The 16,682-nt window shown below is 38.9% G+C and overlaps 3 protein-coding genes across 4 annotated transcripts; 1 reads left to right on the forward strand and 2 right to left on the reverse strand.

The window, feature by feature from the left end:
• Positions 1-1,900: 1,900 nt before the first annotated feature.
• LOC131025587 (protein FAR1-RELATED SEQUENCE 5-like) lies at positions 1,901-3,910 on the reverse strand. Its single transcript, XM_057955386.1, has 3 exons — positions 3,713-3,910; positions 2,139-3,612; positions 1,901-2,034 (listed from the first exon to the last, which is right to left on the reverse strand). The coding sequence occupies exons 1-3, from the start codon at positions 3,908-3,910 to the stop codon at positions 1,901-1,903; spliced, it is 1,806 nt and encodes a 601-aa protein (XP_057811369.1).
• Positions 3,911-5,568: 1,658 nt separating this feature from the next.
• On the forward strand, positions 5,569-9,387 carry LOC130986446 (nicotinamide adenine dinucleotide transporter 1, chloroplastic-like). 2 transcript variants are annotated; one of them, XM_057909854.1, is made up of 9 exons: positions 5,569-6,219; positions 6,327-6,422; positions 6,538-6,644; positions 7,192-7,240; positions 7,378-7,493; positions 8,164-8,258; positions 8,394-8,482; positions 8,652-8,746; positions 8,911-9,387. In XM_057909854.1, exons 1-9 carry the CDS (start codon positions 6,144-6,146, stop codon positions 9,304-9,306), a joined length of 1,119 nt encoding a protein of 372 aa, XP_057765837.1. In that variant the 5' UTR covers positions 5,569-6,143; the 3' UTR covers positions 9,307-9,387. The 2 variants fall into 2 exon arrangements, with proteins under 2 accessions (XP_057765837.1, XP_057765835.1); XM_057909852.1 differs by having other exon boundaries at positions 5,617-6,219; positions 7,375-7,493.
• Positions 9,388-9,522: 135 nt separating this feature from the next.
• On the reverse strand, positions 9,523-12,085 carry LOC130986445 (LEAF RUST 10 DISEASE-RESISTANCE LOCUS RECEPTOR-LIKE PROTEIN KINASE-like 1.1). Its single transcript, XM_057909851.1, has 4 exons — positions 11,216-12,085; positions 10,926-10,952; positions 10,589-10,843; positions 9,523-10,487 (listed from the first exon to the last, which is right to left on the reverse strand). Exons 1-4 carry the CDS (start codon positions 11,868-11,870, stop codon positions 9,703-9,705), a joined length of 1,722 nt encoding a protein of 573 aa, XP_057765834.1. The 5' UTR covers positions 11,871-12,085; the 3' UTR covers positions 9,523-9,702.
• Between the last annotated feature and the right edge of the window lie 4,597 nt (positions 12,086-16,682).

Below are 16,682 nucleotides of genomic sequence, written 5' to 3' on the forward strand. Positions count from 1 at the left end.
TCCCTCCAAAAGTTAAGAGGCAATTTATTTACTTTTTTGCTCAATTTTCCCTCATTTCTCCCTCCTTCGTTTCTCATCACATAAACCATTCCTTCTTCTTGGATTTTCCCTCACTTGCCTCATTTATTTATCGGTTGTTTAATTGTTTCCCCTTATTGGTGTCCTCCTCCCGCTGGACAACGAAAAATCACAAATCATCGATGTAACAAACCCTCATTTGTTACAGAGTCGAAGATGTTGTTCAGTGGGTTTATTGTCAACTTCGAAGATGCTGATGTCGATCTGCCTTTGGAGAGATTCACAGTGTCGACTCGTTCGAGAGCTGGAAAAGCTGACGAGGGTCGAGGAATACGCCTCTATCTCGCTGGTGAAAGATACTGACCTTCAAACTCTTATCAAGAACCTGCTATATATACCATGTATGTATGATATGTGCTAGTGTTTAAATTGATAGTAAAATGCAAATTGCAGATAGATAGGAGAGCTAGGCGTTGTCTTCTGTCAAGTCATGGTTGTGCCCGCCCTCCCAAAGTTTGCAGAGACCGGTGCTAGAACGTCATGCTTGGTGGCTTGCGTTTAAGACGAACGCCACATGTTCGATAATTTGTCTCAGAGAACAACACCGCCGCCCTTCGCCTAGCCAGAGTTGCCGCCATCGCCACAAAGAATATAGTGTATAGCTAGGTCAAGCAGCTGCAGCAGCTCTTGCCCAAACAAGGATCAAAGGTGTATGCCCGGTTTTCATTCAATTGTGCCTTCTATGAACTTCCTCAACTTGTCCCTTGTAGAATCTCAGTCTCGGTCTTTGACAAGAAACTGTATCTTGACGCTCAGAAGGGGAGAAACAAACCATGATGGCTGTGACGTTGTCAACTGTATATATAAAGCACAAATAAATGCTCATTCTAATTAATAACACAATGCGACGCTCTACCAGCAAAGGATTGCTTGTTTTGCTACACCTAAACGCATTCTTACCACATGCTACATATAATTGACAAAATTCATGATCTACACAGTCCAACTTCCGTATAAAAAACAATGTTTCAGCAGTTAATTGAAACATCAAAACAAAAAGAAAATATAAACCGAACTATGCGATCACATTCCCTTAAAAAAAAAAAACTATGAGATCACAGGAGCACAATCCCAATCCCAATTCCAAATACAATATCCGATCAAATGTCCAGATCTGATATTACATGACTACGAAGATCTAAAGCGCTTTCAAGTACTCCATAAAATTCCAATAAAGAAAATAAGCTCAACAAATATGTGATTAACTGAACTCACAATGTTTCTGCAATCAACAACATATATTAGCAAAAGAAATAAACGAAATAATTTATAGCTCTGTAAATACTCCTTGGAGCAAGTAGCAGCAAGATGCTTAAATTTAAACTATGATTAAATCTCTATAGTGTATTTATACTTTTATTTTAATGCTCTAAATTTCTCTACCACTATCAACTTAACACAAACGATGCGTCGTGTCCTCTACCACAATCAACTTAACCTCCAACTCTCTAATCCCTCCATCTACCACATTTACGTTATTATGCCACCTTTAATGAGCTCTAGAGTTTGGAAGGAACCAAATTCAAAAACAGTAGAGGACAATTGGAGCTCAATTAAAGCTTTGTAGGGATACAATCATAAGGGGACAAGCTCCAATCGTGAAGAGAAGCAAAGAGCAGAAGACTCGCACTGAGATTGAAACATAATACAATTGGCATTTTCACCGGCTGTAACACTCCGCTTTTGATCGAGTTATCCTTTGTTGGTATTCTGCATTGCAACGCTTTCCATGTGAACGCCAAAATACTCAAGTAAGCACCAATCATCTTCGTCTTCTTCCATGCGGTTCTTCAAATGCCATTAGATATACAACACTTTATCATCAAAGGCCAGCATTCACCATCTGTTCCTCGGCTGAATCGGCTGAATCATCTTCATCAATGTTCATGAAATTGATCGTGGTGTTCGTCCCCCGTTGTGTTCGTTTAGGTTTTGTACTTGTTCTTCCCTCAACACCTGCACAAACGAAATTAATCAATACAATGATAAAAACAAAAATGCACACTCATGACCCTTTTTTAAAATCCTACCCCGTTTTTTGCGGCCTTCAGGTTGTCAACGTTTCTTCTTTACATAAACTCGTTCTCTAATCTTCTTTGGATTCTGTATTTTATTGGAAACTTTCCCACTCGTGGGCTCTGGTCCATCGCACGGCTTTATAGGACTACCAACAATCTTTGATACCTCTAATCGCAGGTTAGCTAATTGCTCTAGTATCGCTGAACAAGCCACTTCTGAATCCTTACTTGATGTGGCCATCTCATACACATCACGCATACACTTATTCACAAATAACATATAGTTCATTGTTCCACCGTGTAGGCAATCATTGAGCGGAAAAGATTCACCAAATTTGGCCGTCTTCGTCCATCGCTTCAAAATGAGATCATCTGGAATTTGGAAAACGTTTTTCAAGTAAAATACTTTGACAATATGCCTGCACAAAATTCCTTCTGATTCCCACATCCTACAACTACAGGTGGCATGGGAACTATGTCGGTTAAACTGAATCACCCTCAGACGTGAGTGGAGACCAGTTGAAGTAGCGTTAAACCACAGACATTCACCAACTTCTTCTGGAAATTCTCCAAGAATAACATTGAAGGAAGCCTTGACCTCTTCCTCAAATGCTTTGTAAAGTGCACGTGTGTACACACTAGCTGCATGAGTCAGAAGTTCATTGTTTCCTACATATTGGCCAGGTAACCATCTACAGTTCATGTCCTCTTCACTTTCTCTTCGTCGCCATTTTTGGAGTATGCCGTCATACTTATTTACAAGGTCAAATAACGACGTGCTCGAACGACAGATCTCCTTCATCACTTTGTTGGTGGACTCGCTGCGAGACGTTGCCAATAGCCCAGCAGAGAAGATATCTCTTGTGAAAACCGATGCCCACCGTTTACGTAGCAAATACATATCAGAAAACCATCGAACTTTACGGGGTGAATAGGTTTCCATCATGTGCCTCCATGTCTCCTCCCACTCTGTCTCAGTATCAACCCCGTTCATGCATTTATACCACAATTCTTTGAACTCCTTGTTGCCATTCAAGTTTCCAAAATGCCCAGGTGCATTCTGATTGATATACCATTGGCACAAGCGATGCTTCGCACTCGTAAAAGTTTCATCAATGGCCTTCATCAGAGCCAATGTCTGATCAGTGTATATTAACCCAGGCTCTTTGTCATGCATAGACTCAAGAAAGGTCTGCAACAACCACTTCAATGTAACTGTGGTTTCATCAGAGAGAAAGGCCATTCTGAACATCACATTTTGAGAGTGATGATTTATGCCGCCAAAAGGAGCACAAATCAGATTATACCGATTCGTACGATATGTAGTGTCTAAAGATAAAACATCACCAAATGATTCATAGTCTAAAGCACTTCTAGAATCCCGAAAAAAGAAATTCATCAATCTTCCATCCTCATCACATTCGTGCTTCCAGAAGAAAAAAGGCTCTGCATTGGATTTACTGGCAAAGTATTTAAGCACATCCGAAGCATCCTCATTTGCCAATTTGGATAACCGCTTCACACGATCAATATGATTATATGCATCATTCCTTGTGAAACCCACATTGGGTACACCACCACTTTCTTTTTTCCGTGAACTTGCAAGCAACACTAACGCCAATACCAGCCTCTTTCATAGCTTGCAGAATAGACTGATGACCAATGTTCAGATTGCGGTTTGATCTGAGCATGTACGACATGTCAGTTGCCATCAATTCATGGTTATGCACTGTTTCGAAAACGGACACAACGAATGGCCCTTCATCCTTTCTTGATACCACCAATTCTGCCTCACAATTGGTTCTAGTAACCATTTTTTATAAACCCCAAACTTCTCTTCTGACGCTTACGATCCGTCAAACCACTACTGGAACAAACGAATTGTTTTAATCGGATCTCACCTCTTGCACCAAACCTTTTCTGATACCCCCTCCGAACACTGAAACCTTTTTTATGTGAATATTGAAGATATAATATCCGTAAATGTGGACCAGATTTGTACCTAGTGTAGATCCCACAGCCAACATTTCCTCCCATTCGGGAACGGATAAATTATCATGAGCTTCATCACTACAAAACCAATTCCCATTCTCATTCCCCAAATTTTCCATATTCTCTTTACCAGCACGTTCATCCTTCTCACCAGAAACACCATCTTCACCATTCTCGTCACATTCATGTACATCAGAGTGAAACTCTACATTTTCTTTAGCCACATCAGACGGATCTATTGGATCATTTTTTTGTACGCTTGGGACCTCGTCGTCACTTAGGGGTGTGCAAACCCAACCCGGACCCGCCGAACCCGCCCGGACCGACGGGTTCGGTCCGGACCGAACCGGCCCACTATAGGTGTTTGGTCCGGGTTGGGTCTTATTTTGAGGACCGAAAGTTTTCGGGTCGGTCCGAGTCGAACCCGGTCGAAACCCGGCGAACCCGGAACCGACCCATGCTATTAAAAATTTAATATTTAATATTTATATTTAATAATTAATATTTATAATAATAATAATATAATATTAATCTAACTTCTAACCCTAAGAATACTAACTGAAAAATAGGTGGAAAAATAGGGGAAAAAAATTTAAAGTTTTGGTATTGTATTTTTAATGTTTTAGATCTGAAAAATAGGTGGAAAAATAGGAAAAAATAAAAAATAAAAAAAATTAGGCTATTAGCGGGTCTGACCCGGACCGAACCGGACCCGTTGCTCGGGTTCGGTCCGGTCCCGGGTCGGCCCGCTCGAAAATTTCGGTCCGGGTCGGTCCGTTTTTCTAAAAATTTCGGGTCTACAAACCCGGCGGGTCGGTCCGGGTCGGTCCGGGTCCGACCCGCTGCACACCCCTATCGTCACTATCTTCGAAACCCAGTACTCGATTCAAATCAATGCTTTCCCTAGACTAAAAATTTAGGAAACTTTCGTCAGTACAAATTTTGCAAAACAATTGACATTTACATTCGTCAATTGAGAAATTAAAAACATAAACATGAAATTTACACAATAGGGAAAGTAGTCGGGATTACTAACTTCTTTTGCTCCTCGGCCATAGCTCCAAACTTTTTAAATTAAATTTTGTAAAGTTTGAAACTCCCTGATGAACATTCAAGCTTCACCGAAAATTGCAGGCACTTTTTGTATACGCCATCGTTCTTGAATCTGAAGACATTTTCGGATTCGGAGTTAAATTTTGTGTTGAACAATGTTGCTCTCGGCCAAACCCTCTCAACGAATTTCGGGCACCGATCGATTTCTTCTTCGGGTGGAAATTTTTGCAATTTTTTCCTCGGGCGGCCCACCCAAACCATGATTACCTCTTTTTTTTTTTTTTTTTTGACATTACACGTGTCTCAATCGTACGGCCGAGTTGTATCGAAGCTTTCGCACTATAGAATTTTCCGTGATTGGTGGACGGATGGAGTACTACTTATAGCCACCGTATTATTCTTTTGGTTTTTTAGTAAATTTTGAGATGATTTATCTAAATAAAAGACGAGATTCTCAAGTCTATTTTCATGAGAAAGTGAAGAGTTAAATTTAATTCCGAAAAGAAAAAGTGAGAGTTCAATTTAAAACGACACCACCAGATATTCTACGCTATGAAGCAGATAAGGAATTCTGATTCCCAGCTTAGAAAATCCAGATGCAAATCTGATTTCTTTCCTGAAATCATTAGACTCTGTTGTGATTAGCAATAGATTTCCTTTTCAAAATTTCCCCAAAACACTTCAATGGATCCCATTCCCGATTTGCGTTAAATATAGGTCAAAATATGAACTGAAAAAGAAAAACCCTAGAAATTCCAAAGAAGAAAAAGCACACAGACATAGATTGCATTCCCTTCAAACACGGTCTATTAATTTTGGTCAGAAACGCATACCAATTCCATTCAACTGAAGTGTCAAAAGACGCCCACAAAGTTCAACCTACGTTACAGATTTATATATATATGGACATGTATGCATATTTGTAGCTGAAGGTGGACATATTTCTTGAATACCCCTTGTCGCGATTTTTGTTCGAGGGATCGTCGGAGTGAACTCTTGAAAATGGTCGCTGCCGCGCCGTGCGACCACCGGAGCGCGAAAGAGGTCATCTTCGACGCCTCCGCCGGTGCCTCTGCGGGTAACTATTTCAGTAACTCAAGGTCGCTGCAATCGCCTTTATGTTTTCTTTTTAATCTGGTGATGATTGATGGATTTGGTATCGTTGTTTTGTTGATTGAATATTAGGTGCAATAGCAGCTACATTCGTGTGCCCGTTGGATGTGATAAAGACGAGGCTTCAAGTCCATGGCCTCCCAGAAATGCAGCCTTCTGGTCGTAAAGGTACCAATTTCTTGAAAATCTTGTAATTTTTTAGGTTTGAATAGAAAAGGTTGGCTATATTTAGATCCACTCTGCTTAATTAGCTTATGCTATGTGTTTTTGTGGTGAAATTTAGGTAGTGTGATTATTGTGAGCCTACAAAATATTGTTCGAAACGAAGGTCTGAGGGGACTCTACCGCGGCCTAACGCCAACTTTGACAGCATTACTTCCAAATTGGGCTGTGAGTGTTGTCTTTCAATAATTTGAATTTCGCCTGCTATCTTCTGTGTGACCGAATAGACTTTGTTTCATCTGTGTAACAACAATTTGCTATTACTTTTCGCTATATTAGTGATGTTGGTTTGATAGATTCGTATTTGTTCTGATGGCTAGTAGAAGCACATTGTAACTTAATTTAGAGGTATGGCTGAAGCAGCTTTCTATTTGTTAATCTCCTTTATACGAATTCATTTCAAGATGTGTGCAAAATTCTACTCAAGAACAGTAGTGTAGTGATTTAGAATCTCATTTCTTGCTTTTCTGAATATTGGAGATCATATTTTCTAGTCCTTTTCTCTCTGTCCATGCACTTTCTATCTCATTTAATCTTTTAAGAAGAAACAGTTTACATGTTTGAATCAGATTATTTGGCTATTTATTTAATTCTCATCATCTGACTTACAAAATGTTATTCCTTGTTGGAACTGTTTTCACAAATTTTCATCTTTGAGGCAAATTTATTTTAGCTTCCACATGTTTTACTGACAATCTATCATTGACCATTGCAGGTATACTTCACGGTTTATGGGCATCTTAAAGAGCTATTACATACATATGGTAGGTCTCAATAGCTTCAGAAATTGCTGTATGTTATTGATGATGTTAATTTTTCACTGGCTCAGCTCCACTAGAAGTGGAATGTAAATAATTCTACTTTAGAAAGATCTTACTTATATTTTGCAATGATACAGAAGGCAGCAACAACAGCGACCAGCTTTCGATTGGTTCAAACATGGTAGCTGCTGCAGGAGCTGGTGCTGCAACAGCTGTCGCAACAAATCCTTTGTGGGTTGTTAAGACACGACTTCAAGTAGGTTGGAATGTTTTATGTAAATCGAATGCTTTATAGTTTTTTTTTTTTTTTTTTTTTTTTGTGAGGCGTGCCTCAGTGCAAGGTGCCCGGAAATCGCATCTGAGGCGGCGCCTCACCTGATGTGATGAGGCAATATCCTTGCATTTAGGGCTTGAAGTTCCCTTTTTCCAGTTTGTTGGGCTTCTTGAGGCTCGAAACTGAATGGGCTTTCATGTTTAAGCCTCACTTTGAAGTGAACTGTGTAAAAATAATTAGGAAAAGGGGAAAAAAGTGAAAAAATTGAAACCCAAAGAAACCCTATATTCTGGTTATTCTAAAAACTCCGGCTTCTCTCACCTTCTCCCTCTCTCTCTCTCACCTATTTAATTATTAGACTTTAATTTGGGATTTTATAGACTTATAACTAGTTATGAACTTATGATTTTTATGTGTTTTCATATATTTGCTATATCTTTATGTGTTTTATTATTAGTTAAGATTTTCATGTGATTTTATGATTCACACCTCGGACTGCTTGGCGGGGCTATTGGAAAACGCCTCAGGCTTAAAGCATAATTTAAAACCTTGCTTACAACTGTAATATAAATATAGTATTGGCTTTTGGACTTGTATAATAATCAAGCCTTGCTTCTTCCGAAATTAATTTGGAGCTCATCTCTGTTCTTAGACACAAGGAATGAGGCAAGGTGTAGTTCCTTACAAGAATATATTTTCTGCTTTGAGTCGAATTGCCCATGAAGAAGGATTCCGAGGATGGTACAGGTTAGTTCTAATTAAACTCACAAAAATCCGAACAATTTCATCAACCACTGAGAAGGACTCAGCAAAATTTCTGGGTTCACATTGTGGTGCTCTATCATAATTGAATTGGCACTTAATTCTCCTTTTGTTGTACAGTGGTCTTCTGCCTTCGTTGGCTGGAGTTAGTCATGTAGCTATCCAGTTCCCTGCATATGAAAGGATAAAATTCTACTTGGCTAAACAAGGTACAACGACACACTTGCACTTTGTTTCTGGCTTCTTTTGATGTTCTTGTGCACACAGTCTGTGTTCATATACATCGCTAGGGCATAGGTTTCCCGTTAGGTGTGGGGATTTATTTCTATAATGCGACCAAAATCATTTTCGTTATCTTTTTGTTTCTTTATTTGGAAGGGAATAAAAGGGATAATGAGCTCAACCCCGGAGAACTTGCAATTGCCTCATCATCTTCAAAGGTCGTCGCCTCTCTATCAACTTATCCCCATGAGGTATGGTTTTCCTTCCATTACCTCCTCAATAATACACATTTATCTTGTCAAAAAGGGTAACAAAATACATATTTACAAACTTGGACTTAGTCATGACCATTAAATGGGACCACTAGATCAGGGCATTTGGCGTTTCATTTAATGAATACTCGAACTGGCTCTAGGTTATCCGTTCAAGGTTGCAAGAGCAAGGTCAAGTGCGGGACTCTCAGCCAAAGTATTCTGGCGTCGTTGATTGCATCAAGAAAGTCTTCAGACAGGAAGGTCTAACTGGGTTCTATCGTGGCTGTGCTACAAATCTCCTACGAACAACTCCATCTGCTGTGATTACATTTACCAGTTACGAGATGATACATAGATTTTTGCTGCAACTCTCTCCTCCAAAGGAGAAGCAGCATCCGAAACCTCACCCTAAACCCGATTCTAAAACCAAGTCTCAGAAGGGATCGACAAGCCCTGGAGAAAACGACACTTTAGACCAATCTGTAAACCCATCTAATGATAGAACTCGTCTTATTCCTTTGGATAATACAGATCATAAGCTCACTGCTAGGCATTAGTTCACCCATTTTATGTTATCAAAAGCTGAATTCATCTTCAATTTTGTTGTCAATAAAAAGCAACTGGAAGTTTCTTTTGTATGTGTATGTTGTTTTTTCAAGCTTTCATCATTGTTGGATGTACTAGACAAATTGAATTGATTTTGTCTGTAATGTTTCAGAAATCCCAAGTGATTTATCATTGCTATTTTTTTGGTGAATTTTGGCAGAAGTTCATTTCTATATCAGAAATCCCTTTACTAAAAAATTGTATTCCAAAATTATTACAACCCAAGTACATTTAACAGACGAGAAGTAAAATTATTACAGTGATTCTTTCTCATTTATATACATTCCTACCCTATTCTTCTCACACCATAAACATTACTTGCCAAAGTGGCCTCTCCATTATATTTTTCAGTTAGATATATCTTTGAGGAAAGCCAAGACCTCAGCCATGGAAGGCCTCATCTCCTTCTCGAGTTGCAGGCACCGGAATGCTATCTCCGCGACTGAGGTAGTCACCCCGGTGACTTGAGCATCGAGGTTATACCCAAGAGATGGATCGACCAGTTCATCAAACGCACCCCTCTGTATCCTAGTCAGCGCGAAGTTAGCCAAGTTGATCTCATGTATCTGCCTGCTTACATCTACAGCTGGCATGGATGAAATGAGCTCAACGAGGACAACACCAAAGCTGTAGACATCGCTCTTGTCTGTCACTTGATAGCACATATGGTACTCGGGGTCAATGTACCCCGGGGTCCCTCCGGGGACAGTGGAGATATGACTGGCATCGTACGGGAACAGCCTCGACAGCCCAAAATCAGCCACTTTGACATGAAAGTTTTCATCAAGTAATATGTTGTCCGTCTTGACATCACGGTGTATTATGTCCGACTTGTGGAGATAAGCCAGCGCGGTTGCAGTTTCTATGGCAATCCTCATCCTAATAGGCCATGTGAGGGGTGCTGCCTCGGCTCTCTCACCGTGTAGATGATCAGCTACAGTGCCATTGGAGACATACTCATACACGAGGAGAAGCTCCCTGCTTCTCCTAGAAGTGCAGCCATACAGACAGACAAGATTCGGGTGCCTTAAACCGGTAAGAATCTCGATCTCATTCATGAACTGCTCCACTCTTCTGCAGTTCTGCTCGTAGAGACGCTTTATTGCGACTTCTCTTCCATCTAGTAGCTTGCCTAGTACACAAAATGCAGCCTTTCTATTTATTAACACAAGATATCAACTAGTTGTATAACTATGTAAAGTAGTTGTCTTTAAATGTTGATTTCTTTCTTACCATAGTATACTGTCCCAAAACCTCCATCTCCGAGTTCTCTAGAAGGATCGAAGTTGTTGGTGGCTGCTTCAAGCTCTGTGTATGGGAAGATAGGGATGCCAAAGAAAGAGCTCCCACCATTGATGTCCGATTTTGAGGTGTCGAAGGATATGTTAGAGGAACGAATGTAGCCCGTACCGACCCTTTTCTTCAACAGCCAGATCATGTAGGAGATCAACAAGCATAGAATAAACAATAGTCCACCTCCAGATATGGCTGAGTACCAACAAAAAATTAGTGGTTTATGTCTAGAAAGCTAAAGAGACAAAGACAAAGAGGAATGTGTGTTGAACTTTACCTAGTATCAGCACCAACCTACTACTGCCTGCAAACACATATTTTATAGCATAGAAAAGAATTTATACGTCAGATATGTAGATCAAATATACATCATCAGTTCTACCATACTACGCACACACAAATCAGCAACAACAAGAACATCATTTGTGCAGGTGTGAGCAAATTGTAATGATATACTGATACACCTCTCTTGCAGGGCTGATCAGTTGCTGAAAGCAATATGGAGTACATAACATAGCCATATGTATAAGATCACGAGAGAGAAAGCATATGTAAATGTAACAATACCTTCCTTGCAGTAGAAGTCGTTTATCCAGTTTCTAAAACACTGCCCTCCGCGACGGTGACATTGATAACAATCATGAGAGACATTAAACTCTAGTGTAAACTCTGGATTTAACTGATTTAAGTGGATTTTTGAACATTGATTGGGCTCCGTATTTATAGGTACTTGAATCATTGAACATTCTGAAGAATCGCGAGTTTCCTTTGGAGCAGTGAGATTGACACAGAACAGATTGAGGGGTATTTGGGAACAATTGCATGGATTTCCTCCAAAATGGGGGTTGTTACATGATAACAAGTTGATATGAGGCGAGGCAATTGTGAGTGAAGAAAAAGGATATTTAGGGAGTCTGAGAAGGAAATAAGTCCCCTCCTTGAAGAGCTTTTGCAGCTGAGAGTAGCGAACAGACATGTTATTCTCCGAAAGCTGAAGCAGATCATAACGAAGGCCTTGAGCTTCTAGTTGAATTCTGGGAAGTCCATGTGTAGAATTGCAGCCATCAACCATGAACAATCCGCATTCGGGGTTCCGAATGTCGGTGAATGGGAATTTCAAGGTAAGGTTTCGGCAAGGGTAGGATTGTGGGCATTTGGAAAGGGTTGAGGTGATGATCAGACAGTGAAGTAGAGAGAGAATCAGATACTTGGGAAGCTTCATGCTGTGTATCTGTGCTTGCACAGCACATGTTGATGAATTGCTTTGAGCTGTTGCTGGAGTTGACTCCAGAGAAGACTAGGAAAAGCATTTCAACTGGTAATTGCCCAGAAATGTTGGACCTACGTGAACGTCTCATATGGGTTACTCCCAGTCTAGACTTTTCAATTTTTCGATTCTCTCTCTCTCTATAGCTGACGAGAGAAATCTGCAATGTGCATTTAGGTAATATTCACTCTTTTGCACTAGAGACAACTCATCCATAAATCGTGTGTGAATTTTCTAATTTGGCCCCACATTATAAATTATTAATCTCTTCATTTCATCACAAATATCTAATTACATTTGAGCACGAAAATCAAATAATGTGTAATTAATAGATAAAATAGGTTGATGAAAATTATTTAAGTACTCCCTCCGTCCCGCTATTCAAGTCTCATTTTCTTTTTTGGGTTGTCCCACCGATAATGTCCCGTTTCCTAAAAAGGAAATAATAAGGGGATGTTTAACATTAAATGAGATCACTAATTATCACACTAATTTTAATTTTAACCTACCGGACTTCAACCCACCATTTAATTTTCTCCCAATTCTTCTCCATTTGAGTCCGGCGACCAAGGCTCTGCCCTCTGTGCCTCGCCGGATCTGGATGCCGGATCTGTGCCTCGCCGCTCGTTTTTCGGTGACCAGGGCTCTGCCCTCTCCTGGCTTCCATCTACAAAGAGACTCTCGGCTCTCTCTCTCTCTCTCTCTGCGCCTCCACCCTCACCTTCTCCTCCGTCGCCTTCTCTCTGCTAGATGCTGGATCTGTCACTTCTCTCCCTCCGCCGCCCGTATTCGCCTCTCTCTCTTCCTTCTGCTAAACTCCGGTGCTCAGTGAAGCCACGACCGCCTCTCCTTCCACTCACAAATCCAGCACAGAGCCACCGCCATTGTCACCAACAACAGCTCCCTCTCCCCTCTCCTCGGTCGAGCGACAGCAGTTCTTGTCGCCGCCCTCAGTCGCCCTTTTCCTCCCTCTGATCTCCTCCGCCTCCGCCTCCGCCTCTCACCTCTGATCTCCCCTGCCTCTGCAAAACCCTAACCCCTAATTTGGGTTGCAGATTTGGTTGAGAGAAATCGTTTGATTTCTGAGTTCGATTTGGGGCGAAGGAGCAGCAACCCAATTTCTGCAATTTCGCCCAAATTTCTGCAAATCGCCCAATTTCTGAAAATTTATGTTCATTTAAGAATTTTAGTTTTTTGTAATTTCAATTTTTCATTTTCAGAATTTTAATTATTTAGGAATTTTTCATTTTCATTAGAATCATCAAATATTAACAATCCCTTAATCACAAATTTAAATATGTGGACCACACTCTTTATTCTACTTACTTCATTCTTCTTAATCTCCGTGCCGAAAAGAAACGGGACATGAATAGCGGGACGAAGGGAGTATTATTTTAAAAGTAGGGGAAGTGTATTTAATTTGAAATTTAAAAGATTTTTTTTTAAGTCTAGAGGTAATCAATTCAGATTTTAAGAACTCTTTAAAAATTTGTTGGTATTCAATTATGACTTATAAATATCCATTGAAATCTCGTGATATTAAAAATTTGTAGGATTTTAATATGTCATGGACTCTATAGGATTCTAATGCCTTACACTATAAATACAAAATCCCTCTAGAAATCTCACATCTACGTAAAAGATTTCGACATCCTCTCTCCATCGTCAACAAGAAAAAGAAAAGAGATATCAGCTATGTCAAAATTTTCAGCTATTTTCGTTCTCTCTTTTTTTTTTCTTCTCTCAAATATTGTCGTTCTTTTTTCTCTCAGTTTTTTTTTTTTTTGCTTTCTTCTCTCAAACATTGACTATCGCTCTGAAATGGTCCTTCTCGTTCTGGAATGGTCGTTCTGGTATGGTGCAGTGAAAGAGGGTTTTGACAGCTTTTTTGTGAATAAATATAAGGGCACTTTTTTCTCTCATTTTTTTTGCTTTTTTCCTCTCAAATATTGACCATCGTTTTGGAATGGTACGGTGAAAGAGAATTTTAGCAGTTTTTTGTGAATAAATATAAGGACACTTCTCAATCACATATATTATTTGCCAAAAAAATTGGTCCATTAGCCAAATCTTTTTTTTTTTCAATATATATTTATAAGATTAACTAATCTATATATACATATAAAAGCTAAATCAATTTCTCGTCAAATTATCAAAAATTTCCGTCAAAATTTTATAAAGTCTATGAAAATAGAGATAATCAATCCAACAGAATCTACTAATCTCTGCATAGAATTAAAACAATCCATAAAATTAACAGAATCTACATATTAAAAAAAATGTTAAAATCTTTTAAATTCTGAATTGAATACACCCCCTAAGTATAGAAAGAGAGAATAGTGGGTGGACTCATTAATTCTCTTTAACCATTCGCCAAAAAAAGAATGAGACATTTGTCATGAAACATCTCATTATGAAAATCGAGACATTTATAATGGAACGGAGAGAGTACTATTTTTTATTTGTCTATGAATAATTGCTCAAAAATAACTAGTATGCTACATTGGAGGGATGATCTCATAATTAAAAGATTTTAAAATTTTGAATTTTATGAATGCTCTATACACAATGACTTTTTATATTTTTGAAGCAGGACTTTATATTTTTGAAGCAGGGCTATACACCATAATTAATAGCATAATTCTATTCATGATTTTTATCTTACTCGCTATAGTCCGTCATATAAAATAATAATAAAAAATATAAAAATTTATTATTTTAACCTTTAATTCATAGCATCTACAATAAATATAATTTTTTTATAGTCAAATTATACAGCTCTCAATCAACAAAATCCTCCTTCCACTTTTTCCTTAATCTACCGACATTGCCTCCTTCTATTCCGACGAAGGTCGTCGCCGCTACGGTCATCACAACCGCCGCCTCTCCTTCTCTCCCTTTAACACTACTTCTCTCACGACCTAGAACAAGCACGCACACAAAGAGAGGCCGCCCCACTCTTCGTCTTAAATCCATCACACCGCCACCGCTCCCTTCAGATGTCTAGCCAACAATAGTGGCAGGGATGTGGCCGCTGTCGCTCAAAGCCTCCTCGCCTCTCGTTTTCTGACCTCTTTCATCACTCTTTGAAACTTTAGATTCCAAAAAATTTCGCTGCATCCTCCCTCGATTTTCGGCGACTGCTTTCACCTTCAATTTCAACGGAGGCCATCGCCTTCACCCTCGCACTGCTGAACAACAACAACGACCAAAAATAGTGGAATAAGGGTCCCACTTTTTATGTGAGCGTTAAAATAATTAAAGTGGAGCAAAGGTCCCACCTACTTTTGCTAAAAATAGAAATGAATATTAAAATGTGGGATTACCAATAAAGGAATGTTGGATACTAAAAATTGGGGCGGATGGAGTATTAGTTACTCCCTCCGTCCACTAATTCAAGGCCTACTTTCCTTTTTGGTCCGTCCACCAACTCAAGGCCTATCTATTTTTAGTAAGTTTTATTCATATTTTAATTGGTGGGTCCCAATAAACAATACACATTTTCTCCACTCAACTAATAAACAATACACTTTGTGGGCCCATTTCTCCACTCAACCAATAAACAATATATTTTGTGGGACCCTTTCTCCACTCATCTAATAAAAATATTCTTTTTCTTAAAACCCGTGTTTTTTCTTGTAGGCCTTGAATTAGTGGACGGATTGAGTATTTTTTAAAAAATAAATTTTTAAGCCCCACTAGCTTGAAATTCGTATTTATTTTATTACAAATATAATATTATCAAGAGACATATATTAATTTTTAAAAAAAATCGAGCCCGACTAGCCCGAAATCTGAATCTTTAGGATTAGGGTTGAAAAATTTTAACCTGAAATTTTTTTAATTCGATTAGCCTGATAATTCGAAAGGGCTAGTCCGAAACTCGGAAGATTGACCCAATTGACATCCCTAACTACAGTTAGTAAAATGGGATTGTGAATACATTACCCTTTATTTAAATGGACACGGTTTAATAGAATTACGGGTGATTTTATTCATAGCCCCCATTTTACTTATGTAGCCCCCTATTTAATACTATAATAATTATAAATTTACTAATTTACCCTCTAAATTATAGCCTTTAAATGGAATATAATTCTCCTTTCAGTATTAAATATGCGTGTATAGTCAGCCCCAAGAAAGCCCCTTTTCTTCTTCCTCAATCTACATTGCTGCCTTCTTCTATTCCAGCGCAAGTCGCTGACGCCACTTCAATCACCACCACCGACGCCTCTCCTTTTAGTTTTTCTATTCCAGCGCAAGTCTCCCCCTTTTTTTTTTTTACTATTCCTTATTAGTTTCTCTGTTGATTGCTCATATGTATAGTTTCATCAGCCTTAAAAATGTTGCTCGATTTGAGTAAGAATTGAACTCTGCTTTGGACTCTTAGACCGGACTGGTTTAGTGTGACTGTGTGAGGTGATTGAATTGAAGGACCTGATTCTTGGTGGTGGATCTTATATAGAGGAGGATCTTCATCATCGAAATTGTTTTCATTGATCAGTGATTGTTTTAAAATTATTTTTTAAATTTTGGGGATCTTGATTGAATCTCTGTAAATATATGTTCAAAGAAAGAGCATTGTTTCCTAATGACTCTTCCAATTAAATTGGTTATTATTTCAACGGTAAAATCGCCATGCTATAATTGCTTGTAATTTAAGCAGAGGTTTAAAATTAAAAATGGTAGAAGTGGGAGCATTTCATGAAGCACCAATTATATTCGCTTGTTGACTATTTTAGATGGTCATCTTTGCAAACTGAAGCT

This window comes from Salvia miltiorrhiza, chromosome 5, assembly GCF_028751815.1.
Source record: "Salvia miltiorrhiza cultivar Shanhuang (shh) chromosome 5, IMPLAD_Smil_shh, whole genome shotgun sequence".
In the NCBI taxonomy this organism is placed as follows: domain Eukaryota; kingdom Viridiplantae; phylum Streptophyta; class Magnoliopsida; order Lamiales; family Lamiaceae; genus Salvia; species Salvia miltiorrhiza.

Coding starts and splice junctions, on each gene's coding strand:
- LOC131025587 (XM_057955386.1), bottom strand. CDS start 3,910: ATGGTTACTAGAACCAATTGTGAGGCAGAATTGGTGGTATCAAGAAAG. Junction 3,613..3,712: donor TGAAAGAGGCTGGTATTGGC/GTTAGTGTTGCT, acceptor GATCGTGTGAAG/CGGTTATCCAAATTGGCAAA. Junction 2,035..2,138: donor AGTTTATGTAAAGAAGAAAC/GTTGACAACCTG, acceptor TCGTTTGTGCAG/GTGTTGAGGGAAGAACAAGT.
- LOC130986446 (XM_057909852.1), top strand. CDS start 6,144: ATGGTCGCTGCCGCGCCGTGCGACCACCGGAGCGCGAAAGAGGTCATC. Junction 8,483..8,651: donor ATTCTACTTGGCTAAACAAG/GTACAACGACAC, acceptor TTTATTTGGAAG/GGAATAAAAGGGATAATGAG. Junction 8,747..8,910: donor TATCAACTTATCCCCATGAG/GTATGGTTTTCC, acceptor AACTGGCTCTAG/GTTATCCGTTCAAGGTTGCA.
- LOC130986445 (XM_057909851.1), bottom strand. CDS start 11,870: ATGAAGCTTCCCAAGTATCTGATTCTCTCTCTACTTCACTGTCTGATC. Junction 10,844..10,925: donor TAGGTTGGTGCTGATACTAG/GTAAAGTTCAAC, acceptor GTTGGTACTCAG/CCATATCTGGAGGTGGACTA. Junction 10,488..10,588: donor TTTTGGGACAGTATACTATG/GTAAGAAAGAAA, acceptor TTTGTGTACTAG/GCAAGCTACTAGATGGAAGA.